Source organism: Typopeltis vanoorti, chromosome 3, assembly GCF_054136105.1.
Source record: "Typopeltis vanoorti isolate ZY-2024b chromosome 3, IOZ_Tvanoo_1.0, whole genome shotgun sequence".
Lineage (NCBI taxonomy): Eukaryota > Metazoa > Arthropoda > Arachnida > Uropygi > Thelyphonidae > Typopeltis > Typopeltis vanoorti.
The window spans coordinates 35,507,479-35,522,985 of record NC_143551.1 but is presented as its reverse complement, the minus strand read 5'-3'; the positions used below and the strand labels follow the sequence as shown (position 1 = coordinate 35,522,985).

The 15,507-nt window shown below is 38.3% G+C and overlaps 1 protein-coding gene across 1 annotated transcript in view; it reads right to left on the bottom strand.

Annotated features, from left to right (window-relative positions):
- The window catches only part of LOC150108044 (protein kinase C iota type-like), a 203,758-nt gene that overhangs the window by 43,745 nt on the left and 144,506 nt on the right, over positions 1 to 15,507 (bottom strand). Inside the window, exon 8 of the mRNA XM_090415541.1 lies at positions 9,872 to 9,947. Within this exon, the coding sequence (XP_090271667.1) occupies positions 9,872 to 9,947 (76 nt within the window). The remainder of the gene's footprint in view (positions 1 to 9,871; positions 9,948 to 15,507) is intronic.

Here is a 15,507-nt window from a genome sequence, read left to right as displayed (position 1 = left end):
TACAAAATAAGAGAACTGTATAGGATTGTTGATGATAAAATTAAATATTACAAGCAAATATAAATAAATTAATAAATGTATTTATATATCGAGAAAAATTAGGGGTTCTGCAGTGCCTATGCTCGACCTGCCCCTGTATATGTATATATATATGGGTAGAAGTCCAAGGGTGTTAAATCAGGAGAATGTGCATCCCAGGAGAACACCTCCATTGTCGTTGAACTTCAACAACATTCTCAAATTTGAAATACCACTTTAAAATGGTCTTGCATTCCTTGAATGACAATCAAGCCTTGGCCATTTTGTTTGACTGTCCTACCGGTCACGTGTTGATGCTAATATTCCTGTGAGTAATAACATCTTTTGAGAAAATATCATACCTACACATTGCTACCATAATTCGATCCAACTTCGAAAAAAGTCCATAGATGACATCTGTTAAAGTGTATATATTTTTTTTTTTGATGGACTCTGTATATATTACAAAGAAAAAAAATGAATTTAAAAACATACAATAGAACTGAGACAAATAATGATAAAAGAATGAGAGAAAGGATCAGTCTTTCTTGTAAAAGAGGAAACATTACACTTCATGATCACTTTCACTATACACTATTGTCTCCAATCTAGAAAAGAGTAACAGTTAAGTTCTGCTCTTCAATGAATATGGCTACATTTCTTTCTCTTTCCTTGTGATATTAAAGGGAGAGCCTTGTAGTTTCATGTGTAAGTTCCAAATGAAGTGTTGCTCCAACTCAGTGATTAACTGGTGTCAGTCATTCCTTCTATGTTTAAGGTAGGAGCTATAGATGATCTTGGAACAAATGAAGAAGAAGTTACTACGGATATTAGAGACAGTGTCAAGTACACACGTGTGGTAATGCTTTGTTTGTAGGACAGGTCAAATATGTGTATTCCAAGATATCTGAGATGTTGCATAAGAGACAAAAACTGATTCCTCTAAGTTGGAATTTGTAGAGTTTAGTAGGAGTGGGCAAGATTTTGTGCATAGCCTCTTTTATGTCTGCATCTGGTCTCTTATGCTTTGTTTGCGTGGGAGATATCACTGAAAACTGAGTGATATGTAAATTTGCAGAGGAAGAAGATGAAGATGAGGATGAATATGCAAGAGGTGAGATTGGAGGTGCTGACATGAAGAAGTGGTATATTTGAAGTTGGAAGTTTCAGATGACACAAGTTGAAAGGTGAGTTCATGGGGCTTTCCAGAGGTGATTCACTGAGGTATGATGAAGAGTAAGTTATAAAAACCTGGAAAGGCTTTTATAATGGTTTGTACCTGTTTTTTTTTTTTTTTGCTTTGAGTGTCTTCAGCAGTAGGCATTTGAAGATCTTGGTTCTAGGTCAGGCGATCTCTCTTATGTTCCACATAGGGAAAAGAAGGTATTGGCCAGTTGTAGGAGTTGCTATGTTTGTGTTTGAGAACAGTGGTTTTGTAAGCACAGCTGATTCTGGTGATTATTATTATTATTATTATTATGGGCATTTCAATGGGAGTCAGTAGACTCATTGTGGGAGACCCAAACTATCAAAACAATATCTATCATATCTCTTCTTGAATTCATTTACAGCCAAAAAACTCACAACTGAGTCAAGCAATGCATTCCACTCATTCACCACCCTCCAGGTGAAAAAACCTCATTCTCACACCCTTGTTAACCACACTTTTCCTTAATTTCCAGGGATGACCTCTTGTTCTTCCATCACTATCACACAGCTGAAACATTTCCCCTGCATCAATCTTATAAAACCTTTTAGTAATTTAAACGTTTCTTTCATATTCCCTCTTCTCCACCTATCAACCAACCTCTGCAATCCACAAGCTCTCAATCTATCAATGTAGGGAAGCATTTTTTACATCACTCACCAACTTAGTCACTTTCCTCTGAACCCTCTCCATAACCTCCTCATTTCCAAGGAATCCAGGTGACCAGACCTGACCACAGTATCTAAATGTGAAAGTATCAAAGCCTTATAAAGGGGAATAATAACCTGTCAGTGTGTGTGTGTGTGTGTGTGTGTGTGTGTGTGTGTGATGAGGTTTTGTGGTTTTCCAGCATTGTAGAGCATCTCAGTATTCAGTAAAGTGAAGGCAGTTTGGAAGGCAATGGTGCAGTATTGGAGGATTGTGGTTAGCATGAGTCATCTGGTAGAGATGCTTTCATAATGTGACTGAAAGTCATTGCATAAGTCTGACTTGTCTAAAGCGTCTTGAGGAGAAAGAGGATACTGAAAGATGTGATTATGTTTTCAAGGGAGATCAAGCTCTGGCCTCCCTTACTGAGTGGCTTGCAAAGTGCTGAGTAAGCTGTCCCTGTACAGTTGGTTCTGTTCCAGAGGAAATGTTCATTGCCATTTTGAAGTGATGAAGAAAGTCTTCAGGGGGATATCAGTATTTTCAAGGTGTGCACATGTGCAGCCATCTGTTGATGATTACAATTCTTCTTCTTGGCAAAGAAGTTACACAAATACTGTTCCATTATCCTAGCACCTGTTTGAAGTGATTGTACAGTTTGTGTCTAGTTAAGCATATCATAGAATTGAGTGTTGTCAAGGGTGCATACTTAAGTATTTTTATCCTTCATATTGTTTTCAGATCTGGTCCCCAGGATTTGAAGGGGATAAATTAAGCGGATAACAAAGATGGTGTCGGGACTGTACAATGTTAGTTATGAGGATCAGCTGAAGGAGTGTGGACTGCAGAGTTTGGTGGATAGAAGAAGGAGAGGTGATATGATTGAGATTTTTAAATTGTTGAGAGGGGGGTTACAGGATTGACACTGGGGACTTCTTTCGCTTGGCTGAAAGAAGGGGGCCATCCCTGGAAGTTACGAAAGAGAACTGTGAGAAAGATGGTGAGGAGTGGTTTCTTTGCATGGAGGGTGGTTGAACCATGGAATGCATTGCCTGATAGAGTGGTGAGAGCAAGAACGGTCAATGCGTTTAAGGAGTGGTATGATGGACTTTGTGTTTCCTAGGAGGGATCTCCCTTGATGAGTTTTGATAGACTTGTGTTTCTTAGAAAGGACCTCCCACGATGAGTCTTTTGACTCCATGGAAGCCTGAATAATAATAATAATAATATGACCAGGTGCATTTAATTGAAGGTTTGGTTCTAAACTTCCATTTGTCTGCCTACAGGCCAGTAGTTTGCACAGAGTTTAATTTTGCTCAAATATAGTCTATGTGATATATGGATTACTTTCATTTCTTTGTCATTACATATTATAATGGTGACATCATCAGCTCCCCATTCTCTCACTTTTGTATCTTCTTTGCTCTCTCACACCTATTCTCCTCCTCCTCACACAAGCCAACCTCTACAGCCTCCAAATCTCTACATTCTCCCTCCTCAACTGTCTTTGTGCCATCCATCTCCTTTCTCAGCAGTTCTATTTCTCTCTCTCTCTCTCTCTCTCTACTTCCTGCTTTCAACTGACATCCATACACACACACAATCATGGCCATCAGATAAACCATCTCCCTCTGCGACACTGCTCAAGATCAAATCCATATGTACATCATTCACATTCTCTTTGCTCTAACATACCATTGGTGTCCACAAACTGACATTCACCTGTTTCTGAAGCATTATCTGCACTGCTGCTTCTGAATCCTGAGATTGAAATACTCAAGTCTCCCAGCCTCCCTGCTGCCTACATTTCATGCACACACACATTCCTGTTCCTCACCTACCACATTTTTAAACCATGGGATATGTACATGTCACATGCATAGCAAGCTATGAAATCCTCAAATATTCTATGAATAGTGTAGTCTTTAAATGGTGGCAAGCTGCATGCCAACATATTAGAACTGATGGCTAACATGATGAACATGATTGATACAATACAGAGATGATAACATTCTAACAAAAGATTACCATAAAAAAAAAAAAAAATTTCAACAGCCAACTTAAAAATCAGTATAGGTAATGAAATAAACACAATATAATCCTTTCTTACTACTAATATTCATCTTTGTTAGCAGCTCAGGTCGATCAACTACATATATCATTAGAATAAGATTACACTGGTTTTTTTATGGAACAATGAATTTAATGATAAATTATGCCAACAAGTTTCACCAACTGGGCTGTTTGGCTTCTTCAGGACATACAAAACGGTAAAGGCAACTCAAAGTTGCTAGTACATAGAACAAACGTATAAAATATAACAAAATTAAAAAGACCCATAACATCATGTGCATGGAGTGTGTGTTTCATTAGTTATTTTGTGTGTGCACGCTCTGTAGTTTGCAGCAAAATAAATTCTGGCAAACTTAGTGATCTTATTAGGGTTTTCCATATGTTAAGCAGGACTGTTTAGGCTGCTTTCAGAGAGGAGAACCACTGTGGCTTTTTTGAAATTGCAACACCAGAAATCATCTTCTGGATAAGGTATGGAACTTTTATCCCATTCAATTGTGTGGCTTGTGTTGAAGAAGTGGAGGGCTAATCTGCAGTTATCTATTCTGTTGTTTTTAACATCCCCTACATGTTCCTTTTTTCTTATTTCAAGCCTTCTTGATGTTTGACCTATGTAGTTTAAACCACAAGAGCAAGGGATGTTGTATACTCCAGCGTATTTGAAGAAGACATTTTTGGTGATCTTAATATGTTTTGGATCGTCTTGATCAGTTTGAAAGTTACTCTAATTTCAAAAGGTTCAAAGAGTGTTGCAATCTTTTTTGACAATGGCAATTGAGGATTTATATTGAGTCTTGGCAGATTGTTGTTGTGTGGGGTTGCTATGAAGTATCTTTTTAAATAAATTTCTTGGAAGCCGTTGTTTACCTAGGTCTGTGACATATGAGTTAATTCATCCTGGAGGTCTTTTTCTTCTGATATGATGCTGGTGGCTCTATTTTTGAGCATGTGTATGATGCTGAGTTTTTGAGAAATGTGGTGAGTAGACGAGAAGTGAAGATAATGTCCAGTTGGGCTAGTTTACGGTAGGCTTTAAGGTTGATGTGCCTATCTGCTTGTTTTTTTGATTAGGGTATCTAAAAATGGTAGTTGTCTATCCTTCTCAAGTTCCAAGGTGAATTTGATTTTCTGATGGAAGGAATTTATCTTTGTTAGAAAGTCAAAAAGCACTGTTTTAGTGTTTCTCCAAATTATAAAAATGTCATCAACATACCTCCACCATACTAATGGATTAGGGTCTAATTGGGAAAGGATGTCATTTTCTAGTTTCTCCATGAATAGATCTGTGCACGGAGGAGATAGGGGGGACTGCCCATAGCCAAGCCAGTTAGTTATTCATATATAGTATCATTCCATTTAAAGAAGTTTGATTTAAGGCAATGACTGAAGAGGTTAGCAGTATCTTGAGGATACAAATTGTGTAAAATGTTGATAACTTCTACTGGGATGTTGGTGAATAAAGATACCCCTCCAGGTTGGCAAGAATATCTGTTTCAAAAATAGAGATGTTTTTCAATTTTTGAAACAGATATTCTTGTAAGATATTCTTACACAAAGAATTCAAAGTGCTTTGAATTCTTTATGTAAGTATCTGAGTTTCGAATATGATCTTTTAGGAGATGGGCAAGGTGTTTAGACAGTAGGTTGGATAATTTCTTCCATCTACTATGGGGTGAAGAGGGACTCCGCTTTAGGAGAATCGTATAATCCTGGTGTCACTGGATGCAACGACTTCAATCTCCATTGTAGATCTGTAGACCAACTGTTCATATTTCGTAATAAATTTATTATGAAATAATCTATTTCATAATAGATTAAGATTAAAATTTTAGATTAAGAGTGACTGACCTGCAGAGGGAGATAGATGAGTTGAAAGAGGAGGTGGAATGTCTAGTGAATGAGAGCAGAAGTATGAAAGATAAGATTAGGAGAATGGAAGAGATAAATGCAAGGCGAATCAGAGTAGGAGAGAGAGAGAATTTAGGGAGTATGAGTGAGAGGTATGGGGGTGCTAGAAGAGGAGAGGATGGAAACAGTAGGAGAGACAGAATGAGAGAGAGATATGGAAGTGCTAGAAGAGGAGAGAATGGAAACGGTAGGAGAGATGGAATGAGAGAGAGGTATGGGAATGCTAGAAGACGAGCGGATGGAAACAGTAGTAGGAGAGACAGAATGAGAGAGGGATATGGAAGTGCTAGAAGTGGAGAAAATGGAAACAGTAGGAGAGAGGGGAATGAGAGAGATGTATGGGAGTGCTAGAAGAGGAGAGAATGGAAACAGTAGAAGAGAGAGGTATGGGAATGAAAGAAGAGGAGAGAATGGAAACAATAGGAGTGAGGGAATGGTAAGAGGTATAATGTATGGCAACTCAATGATCCGTGGTGTTCAAGATAGGATGAGTGAGGAGTGTTTGCCAGGAGGAACAATAGAAAGGGTGGCTATGGCAATTAAGAGAGGTGAAAGGGTGGATGAGATGATTGTGATGGTAGGAACGAATGACTTGAGTGGTAATGTAAGTCGGGCAGTGAGAGATATGAGATTTTTGCTTGAGACTGTACGGAAGAAGACAGAGAGAGGAAAAATAGTGTGCGTGTTGCCTAGGTATGATAATGATAAGCTGAGCAGAAGAGCGGTGATATTGAATGGCATAATAGCGAGAATGTGTGACAAGAGAGGACTGGTATATGTGGATGCTTGGAGTGCGTTTGAGGAAAGAGAGGAGTTGTATGCGAGAGACCGTTTACATTTGAATGAGGAAGGACGTAGGCATCTGGAGAGATTGCTGTTCTGAACGAGTCAGTGTGTCCCAGGGAGGATGATAGCAGGGGTGGCCTCTTGTGGGAATGGATACTTGGGAGAAGGGAGACAATGTCAGGTAACACTGAGCCCAGTGGAGTCTAGAAGGGATAAGGCTGGGTATAGAAACAATGGCATTTATATGCTGTATACTAATGCCAGGAGTATCCGGAATAAGGGAGAGGAATTGGTGGCACAGATAGCATCAGCCTGGCCAAAAATTATTGCGATCACTGAAACGTGGTTGACAGAAGGGGATATAAAAACAGGAATAGAAGTCGCTGGGTATAGCATTTTTCATCAGGATAGGAGGGGAAAGCGTGGTGGTGGGGTGCTGCTTATGATAAGTGATGACCTATGTCCTCTAAGAGTGGAGAATTTGGAAGGAAGTGAGACAAATGATTTTGAGAGCGTATGGTGTGAGGTAGAGGTAGGCAAGACAGGATATTTAGTGGGATGTTGCTACAGACCCAGGAGCACAGAGGATGGGGACCAGGAGATGTTTAGACAGCTAAGTTTGGCAAGTGCAAGAAGAATGATTGTTATGGGAGATTTTAACTTCAGTAGTATAAATTGGAGAGAGGAAGATGCATGTAACAATAGGGGAATGGAATTTCTAGAATTCTTGAGGGACAAATGTCTTAGGCAACATGTAACAGAGGGAACAAGAGGTTCAAAAATTTTGGATTTGGTTATAGCATCAGAAGAGTTGATAATAACTGAGTTGACGTCTCTCCCACCAGTTGGAGAGAGTGACCATATGGTGTTGACATGGAAAATGAATAGACATGCAGGAGTATCAAAGAGACAGGAACTTATGTGAAATTATAAGGCAGGTGATTACAATAGTCTTAGACGTCAACTTCGGGAAGTTCCATGGAGGGAGGAATTGGACGGCCGGGATATCACCAGTGCGTGGGAAATTGTGAAAGAATATTTGTTATCAGCAATGGTAAGTTGTATACCACGAGTGAAGAAGAGGGCGCAATTTGGAGTAAAGTGGATGACAAACAATATTAAACAGGAACTGCATGCGAAAAAGAGGCTATGGAAGAGATATAAGGAGACAGGTGAAGAGAGGATGGGTGAAGAATATAAGACACAGGCCAGAAGAGTGACTCGTGTGGTAAGGAAAGCGAAACTGGAATATGAGAGGAGATTGGCCCTAAGATCCAAAGAAAATCCTAGGGAATTTTTTAGCTATGTGGCCAGTAGGAGGAGAAATGACTGTGGAAGAATGATATTGTGGGATAAAAATGGGAATAGAGTGACTGATGCAGAGGACATAGTGAAATTGTTCAATGAACACTTTATTGGAGTATTTCATCCTAGAGGAGTCAGTTTTAATGCTAGAGGGATAGGACTGGTACGATGTCTGGAGGTACAGGAGGAGAGTGTGTTTCAGATACTGAGTACTCTGGATGTCAGTAAAGCTGTGGGACTGGATGGTATTTCGCCACGAGTTTTGAGAGAATGTGTTAGCGAATTGACAATACCTTTAACGTGGCTTTACAATGAAAGTCTGGCTTTGGCAAAGGTGCCCAGGGAATGGAAGGAAGGTAAGATAGTGCCATTGCATAAGGGTGGTAACAGACTGGAAGTGTCTAATTATAGGCCAGTCTGTGTGTCATCAGTAGTTGTTAAGATCTTGGAGAAAGTGGTGAGGGACCGTGTACGGCATTGGGCGGATGAGGGTAATGTTATCTGTGAGAATCAACATGGATTTGTGAAAGGACGCTCTTGTTTTAGCAATATGCTAGCCTTTTATAATAAAGTTACAAGAGCATTAGATGAGGGAAAGGCATATACTGCAATTTTCTTAGACTTGGCGAAGGCATTTGACAGGGTGCCACATGATAAGCTGATATTTAAGTTGCAGCACATGGGTCTGGATGTCAGATTGGTCAACTGGATTCAGGATTGGCTGTCTGATAGGTATCAGAGAGTTGTGTATGGTGGAGCAGTTTCCAGGAGGCAGAGGGTTACAAGTGGGGTCCCACAGGGCTCAGTATCTATATTGACCTATATTAGACCTATATTGTTTAACCTTTATATCAATGACATAGCCAGTGGATTGCAGGGGGATATTCAGTTGTTTGCGGATGATGTCCTGGGAAGGATTATTAGTAATAGCGCAGATGTGGTAGCCCTGCAAGAGGATTTAAATAAGCTAGATAGATGGGCAAATGAATGGGTTTGTCGGTTTAATGCAGCAAAATGTAAGGTCTTGAGGTTTGGGAAACATCGATGGGATGCTGCATACTCTATGGGAGGAGTTATACTGGAGGACGTAGGGGAGACAAGAGATCTGGGGTTGATGATTGATAGAAACCTGAAGTTTAGGGGATATATTGCAAAGGTGGTGAAGGTAACACAGAGGATTGCTGCTATTATGAGAAGGACACTGACCTGCAGAGATAAGAGGGTTATCATTCCATTGTATAAGTCTCTGATCAGACCACACTTGGACTATTGTTCTCAGATTTGGTCCCAAGGATTTGAAGGGGATAAATTAACTGTGGAAAGGATACAAAGACGGATGACAAAGATGGTTTCAGGACTGTACAAGGATAGTTATGAGGATTGGCTGAGAGAATGTGGACTGCAGAGTTTGGTGGATAGAAGAAGGAGAGGTGATATGATTGAGACTTTTAAACTGTTGAGAGGTGGTTACACGGTTGACACTGGGGAGTTCTTTCGCTTGGTTGATCAGCGGGAAGGAGTGATGACAAGAGGCCATCCCTGGACGTTACGAAAGGAAACTGTGAGCAAGAGGGTAAGGAGTGGTTTCTTTGTGTGGAGGGTGGTTGAGCCGTGGAATGCATTGCCTGATGGAGTGGTGGGAGCGAGAACGGTCAGTGACTTTAAAGAGTGGTATGATAAACTTTGTGTTTCTCGGGGGGGGGGGGGACCTCCCCTCGATGAGTCTTGACAGACTTTATGTCTTAGGAAGGACCTCCCTCGATGAGTCTTTTGACTCCTTGGAGGCCTGAATAATAATAATAATAATAATAATACATACATATTTGTGTGCTAGCAACTATTACAATAGCATGATACAAAATATTTAGTTAGATAAAATGGGACTTTTCAGTTTTTTCTGTGGCATCTCTAATTAATAACACTTACCATAGCCATGGGGTAATACTATTTCTGGAGCCATATACTCTTTTGTTCCACATATATAAGTGCTTCTAGTGGAAAACTGGAACATAAAGACAAAAATTCTAGGTAAAATTCATCATCATTTATTCATTAGTATAGGAAAATGTATACAAAAATATTCATATAACAAACACTCATGGAGACAGTCTATTAGATGCAAGTGAGCCAAGTTGTTCTGTTTTATGCCAAATGGTAAATGTCAGATGATTCACGAGTCTCATCTTCAAAAATTAAGTTTGCTTATGTATTGCTAAAGCCATTTTCTTGCGCTTCCTATGTGTGAATTAGTTCATCTGTAGAGAGAAAGAGCAATGAAGGTGAATGTCTGAGTTGATGTCCCAACCAGTATCTAAAATTACAAAAAAGAAATTTATCCTAAAATTATCTTTATCACCTATGTGTGATTCATCAGGCGTTTCATAATCAAAAAATACTTTTCTTCGATGTACTCGACTTTCTTTAAATTTAATTTCTATTTCTAATAGATTTGACAGTTCTTTAGCAATCTCAAAACAGCTATCAAATCCTGATATTCTCTGCTCTTCAAAGTACTTCACTAACTCTTTAATATGCTTGGTTGCTACGTCTATGGGAATTTTTGCATTTTGTAACACTTTACTTACTAAATTAACTTTTGACAAAAGCTCATACCAAATTACTAGGCTTAGTATAAACTCAAATGAATCTATTTGTTCATATATTGAAACCACTTCTACTTTGATAGTATTATCTGATGCAGTTTTAAATAATTCTTTTAGTGCATTTAAAAATTCTTTAATTTGAAAATGTACAGCTCTAACTGATTCTATTTTGCATTCCCATCTTGTATTACATAATGGTTTTGGAGTTAATTGTTTAACAAATTTCTTTAATATGTCCCAACGTGGAGCTGAGGCAGCAAATAATGTATATATTTTTTGTATAACATTAAAAAAATTTATTGCTATAATTGATGATTTTGCGACATCCCCTAAAATCAAATTTAAATTATGACAGGCACAAGGAGTATAAAATGCCTTTTCGTTTTCATTTAAAATGTAAGCACGGACTCCTTTATATACTCCTTTCATATTCGCTCCGTTATCATACCCTTGCCCTCTACAATCTGACAATTTAAGATTTAATTTATTCAAAAGTGATTTTATATTTTCATATATACCTTTACCAATAGTGTCATTAGTTGCTAAAAACATCAAAAAGTGTTCACGAATTTCAATATCTGCTTCAAATATATGTAAAAATCTAAAAATTACTGAAATTTGCTCCTGATGATTAACATCAGGAATACAAGTAAGAATTATTGAATAGTACTTTGCCTGTCGTATCATATTTCCAATATTTTGTTGAATTTTGGTTCCCATATCGACAATTAATTCATTTTGCACAATGGGTGATAGATACGAATTTTGTTTCTTGCATATAATTTTTTTACGAACATCACATTAAATGATATTTTAAAAGTAGATCAAATTCTGCAATTAATTCTATGATTCCAAAAAAATTACCATTATGGACTGTTTACAAAGTTTCAAAATTACCTCTAAAAGCTAAATTATGTTCAGATAAATAAAGAATTGCTGCTACTATTCGTCTTAAAACATTTCTTAACCATTCTGCTTCAAATTTTATGACATTTTGATTTGCCTGATCAACTGTATTGTGATTTTTTCAATTACATTCCATTTGTGTCCATGAATACATGCATTTCATGTGCACTGGATTTCGTTCGTGCAACCTTAATCTTTCGCTTAGATGTCGCCAGTCAGAAAAGCCATTATTAGATAAAAAATTATCATCAGAAGAAAATAATTTGCAACAAAAACAAAAAATAGAGTTGGAAGAGTTTGAATATACAAGCAAAACAGAAGATGGCTTCTCTCCATTTGCAATTGTCCTAACATAGTGAGCCGTGGAAAAAGACCTCTTGTTGTCATCTTTTGGAAAATCATTTTCAGTCGGAGGAGACGGTGGACCATGCTGTACGATTTGTGTTAGTGTTGTGTTGTTCAAAATTTTGGGCCATGTTGCTGGATCATCAATAGTAAATAGTTCACCTTCCTCAGGTGTCTCAGGTTTAGGATCTTCAATACTCATTGTTTGACCGAATGCGTCATGTTCTCCGCTTCCTTTGAGTATTTGAGAACTCTCATTATTAATTAATGTTGAAGCTGAAGAACTGTTTGTAGTTATTTCAGAACTCCCATTATCAATTGATATATCTAAACAAATATGAGTTCAACTTCATAAATTTAAACAGTCAATTTCTTTGACATTCCTCAGCCGCTTCTTTTTCTTGTTTTTGCTTTCGTTTATCATGCCCACTTGGGTATTTTCTTCCATAATAATCTCTCTCATGACTAGTCGTACTCTAGAATTAAATATGCTAGATTTAATTATAAAATAAGTTAATAAATTAAAACAAAATTACTTACTTGATAAATAAAATATATCTAAAATAGATAATATTAGAAAATAAATAAATCTAATATAGATTGAAATCTGCTATTGAAGAAAAATTCTGATGTCGGCTAACCTAAACCAAGTTTACAAAATATATTTTTTAAGATGTTTTGCAAGTAATGTCACATAAAAAAATTGCCATGACAGTACGTGTATATACTTGTTCATAAAATCATAAACTAAAATCAAAAACCTCATTAAAATTATTAAAAACATCTGTTTTAAAATGCACTTTTCCCTATTTAACACTATGTTGTACGATATTGTTATGTATCTTAGAGTAGTTTCAAATTATTATTATTATTATTATTATTATTATTAAACAAGACCTCATGGAGTCAAAGACTCATCTAGGAGGTCCTTTTATCTCACACACATCTCATCATACCGGGTCTTAAACACATTCAAACTCCTTGCAGACACCACACTCTCAGGCAAGGCATTCCAATCATTCACAACTCTGCACGAAAAAAACCTGCCTCTCACTCCCCTACTCACACCCTCTTTATACAGTTTCCAGGGATGACCTCTGGTTCTCCCCTGATCTCCCACTATTCGCTGTAGAACTTCTCCACCATTGATCCTATAGCAACCCCTTACCAACTTGTAGGTCTCTATCATATCTCCCCTCTTCCTTCTCTCCACTAGTCTCTGCAAATTACATCTTTTCAATCTTTCCTCATACTCGACATTCCAGAGGTCAGAAACTACCTTAGTCAGTCGCCTTTGGACCCTTTCCAACATCTCCTCATCCTTCTGAAAACCAGGTGACCAAATCTGGGCACAATAGTCCATGTGTGGCCTAATCAAAGCCTTATACAATGGAACAAGAATCTCCCTACTTCTACACGTCAGTGTCCTCCTCATCATTCCCAGAAGTCTTTGTGTTGTCTTCACAATTTTGGCGATGTGACCCCTAAATTTTAGATCTTTATCCACTATCACTCCCAGATCTCTTATTTCCTCTACTTCCAACAATATATTCTTACCAAGCATAAATTCTGCATCCCATCTTTGTTTTCCAAATTTTAAAACCTTACATTTTGCAACATTGAACTCACACCCCCATTTGCTTGCCCAATCACTCAATTTATTCAAGTCTTCTTGCAAGGCCACAACATCTTCACTACTCTTTATGGTTCTTCCCAACTTTGCATCATCTGCAAACAACTGAATATCTCCATCCAAATCTTCGCCAATATCATTAATATACAAGTTAAATAGTAATGGCCCTAAAACAGATCCCTGAGGCACTCCACTAGTGACTTTCCTTTTCCTGGATATTGCACCCCCATACACAACTTGTTGATACCTATCAGATAGCCAGTCTCCAATCCAATGCACTAATCTAATATCCAACCCCATCTGCTCTAGTTTGACTGTCAACTTATCATGAGGCACTCTATCAAAAGCTTTTGCGAAATCCAAGTATATTACTGTGTATCCTTCTCCTCTGTCCAAGGAAGCAGTCACTTTATTGTAATAAGTAAGTAGATTACTAAAACACGACCTCCCTTTAGCAAATCCATGCTGTCCATCAAAGATTATACCATTGTTGTCAACCCAACTCTGGATTCTAGCTCTCACAAGCTTCTCCAACAACTTAACCACAACACCCGACACACAGATAGGCCTATAGTTTGATGCTTGAGTTCGATCACCTCCTTTATGAAGTGGCACAATCTTGCCCTCCTTCCACTCTTTAGGGACTTGACCAAGTGCAAGACTCGTATTAAAAAAATATGTCAAGGCAGGTGTCAACTCTCTGGCACATTCCTTCAGAATACGTGGTGATATATTATCAAGTCCCACAGCCTTATTTACATCTAGTTTACTCAACTCCCCAAACACCTCTTGCTCACTTACAGTCAGTCTCTCCTCCCCATCATCAACTGCTCTTAATCTCTCCATGAAGTCACATTCACAAGATTGAAAGATCTTTATGAACTGCTCATTAAGTATCTCCACCACACATTCTGCAACAGCTGTCTTTATACCATTTCCTCCAATCAATGTCATCCTTCCATAATCATTCTTTCTTTTGCTGGCTACATATCGAAAGAACTCCCTAGGATTCTTTTTAGCTTCATTAGCTAACTGCTGTTCATACCTCTCTTTAGCTACTCTCACCAACCAAGTCACTCTCCTTGCCTGGTCTTTGTAGAACTCATGAAATTGGTTACTTCCACTTCTCTTATGCTGCCTCCACAATGCCCTTTTTCTCTGTATTGCATGCTTAATCTCTTTATTCATCCATCTCACACCTAACTTATTTAACCTTCTCACCCGTGGTATACATTTAGACATTGCATCCACTAAATATTTTTTGAAAATCCCCCAAGCTGCATTGATCTCTTTTCCAGCTAACTCCTCATTCCATGCTACACCTGCAAGCTGTCTCCTGAGCTCTTCATAATCACCCCCCTTGTAGTTCCACATATACCCTTTTTTCACAGGGGTCCTTGCACTGCTGGCAACCACCCAAGTAATCACCTCATGGTCACTTTCACCAATTGGTGGATGATTTGATACCTCATTGATAATTACATCCTCCGATGAGATGACCAAATCCAAGACCCTTAATCCTCTTGTGCCCTCTGTTACATACTGTCTGAGGTAGTTATCCCTCAAAAACTCAAGAAACTCATTTTCTTTACTTCCAGTTGCTATCTCTTCATTCCAGTCTATATTGCCATAATTAAAATCACCCATAATGATCACCCTTTTCTTATTTGCTTGGCTTATTTGACTATACATTTCACTATCACCACCATCCACATTACCAGGTCTATAACAACATCCCACCAAGTATTTGATTCTATTCACCTCTATCTCACACCATACTGCCTCAAAACCACTGGCCCCATTTCCCCCTTGCATCTCTACCTTGTATGGACATAACTCTTTCTCTATCATCAATAGCACTCCCCCTCCCTTTTTACCCCTTCTATCCTCACGAAACACATCATACCTTTCCATCTCTATTCCTGTCAGGATGTCATACTCATCTAACCATGTCTCACTTATTCCGACAATCTCTGGGTGCACAGACGCAATTAGTGCAACCATTTCATCTGCCTTGTTTCTTATACTTCTAGCATTGGTATACAAACACAACAACTCATTTCTGGATCTACAGC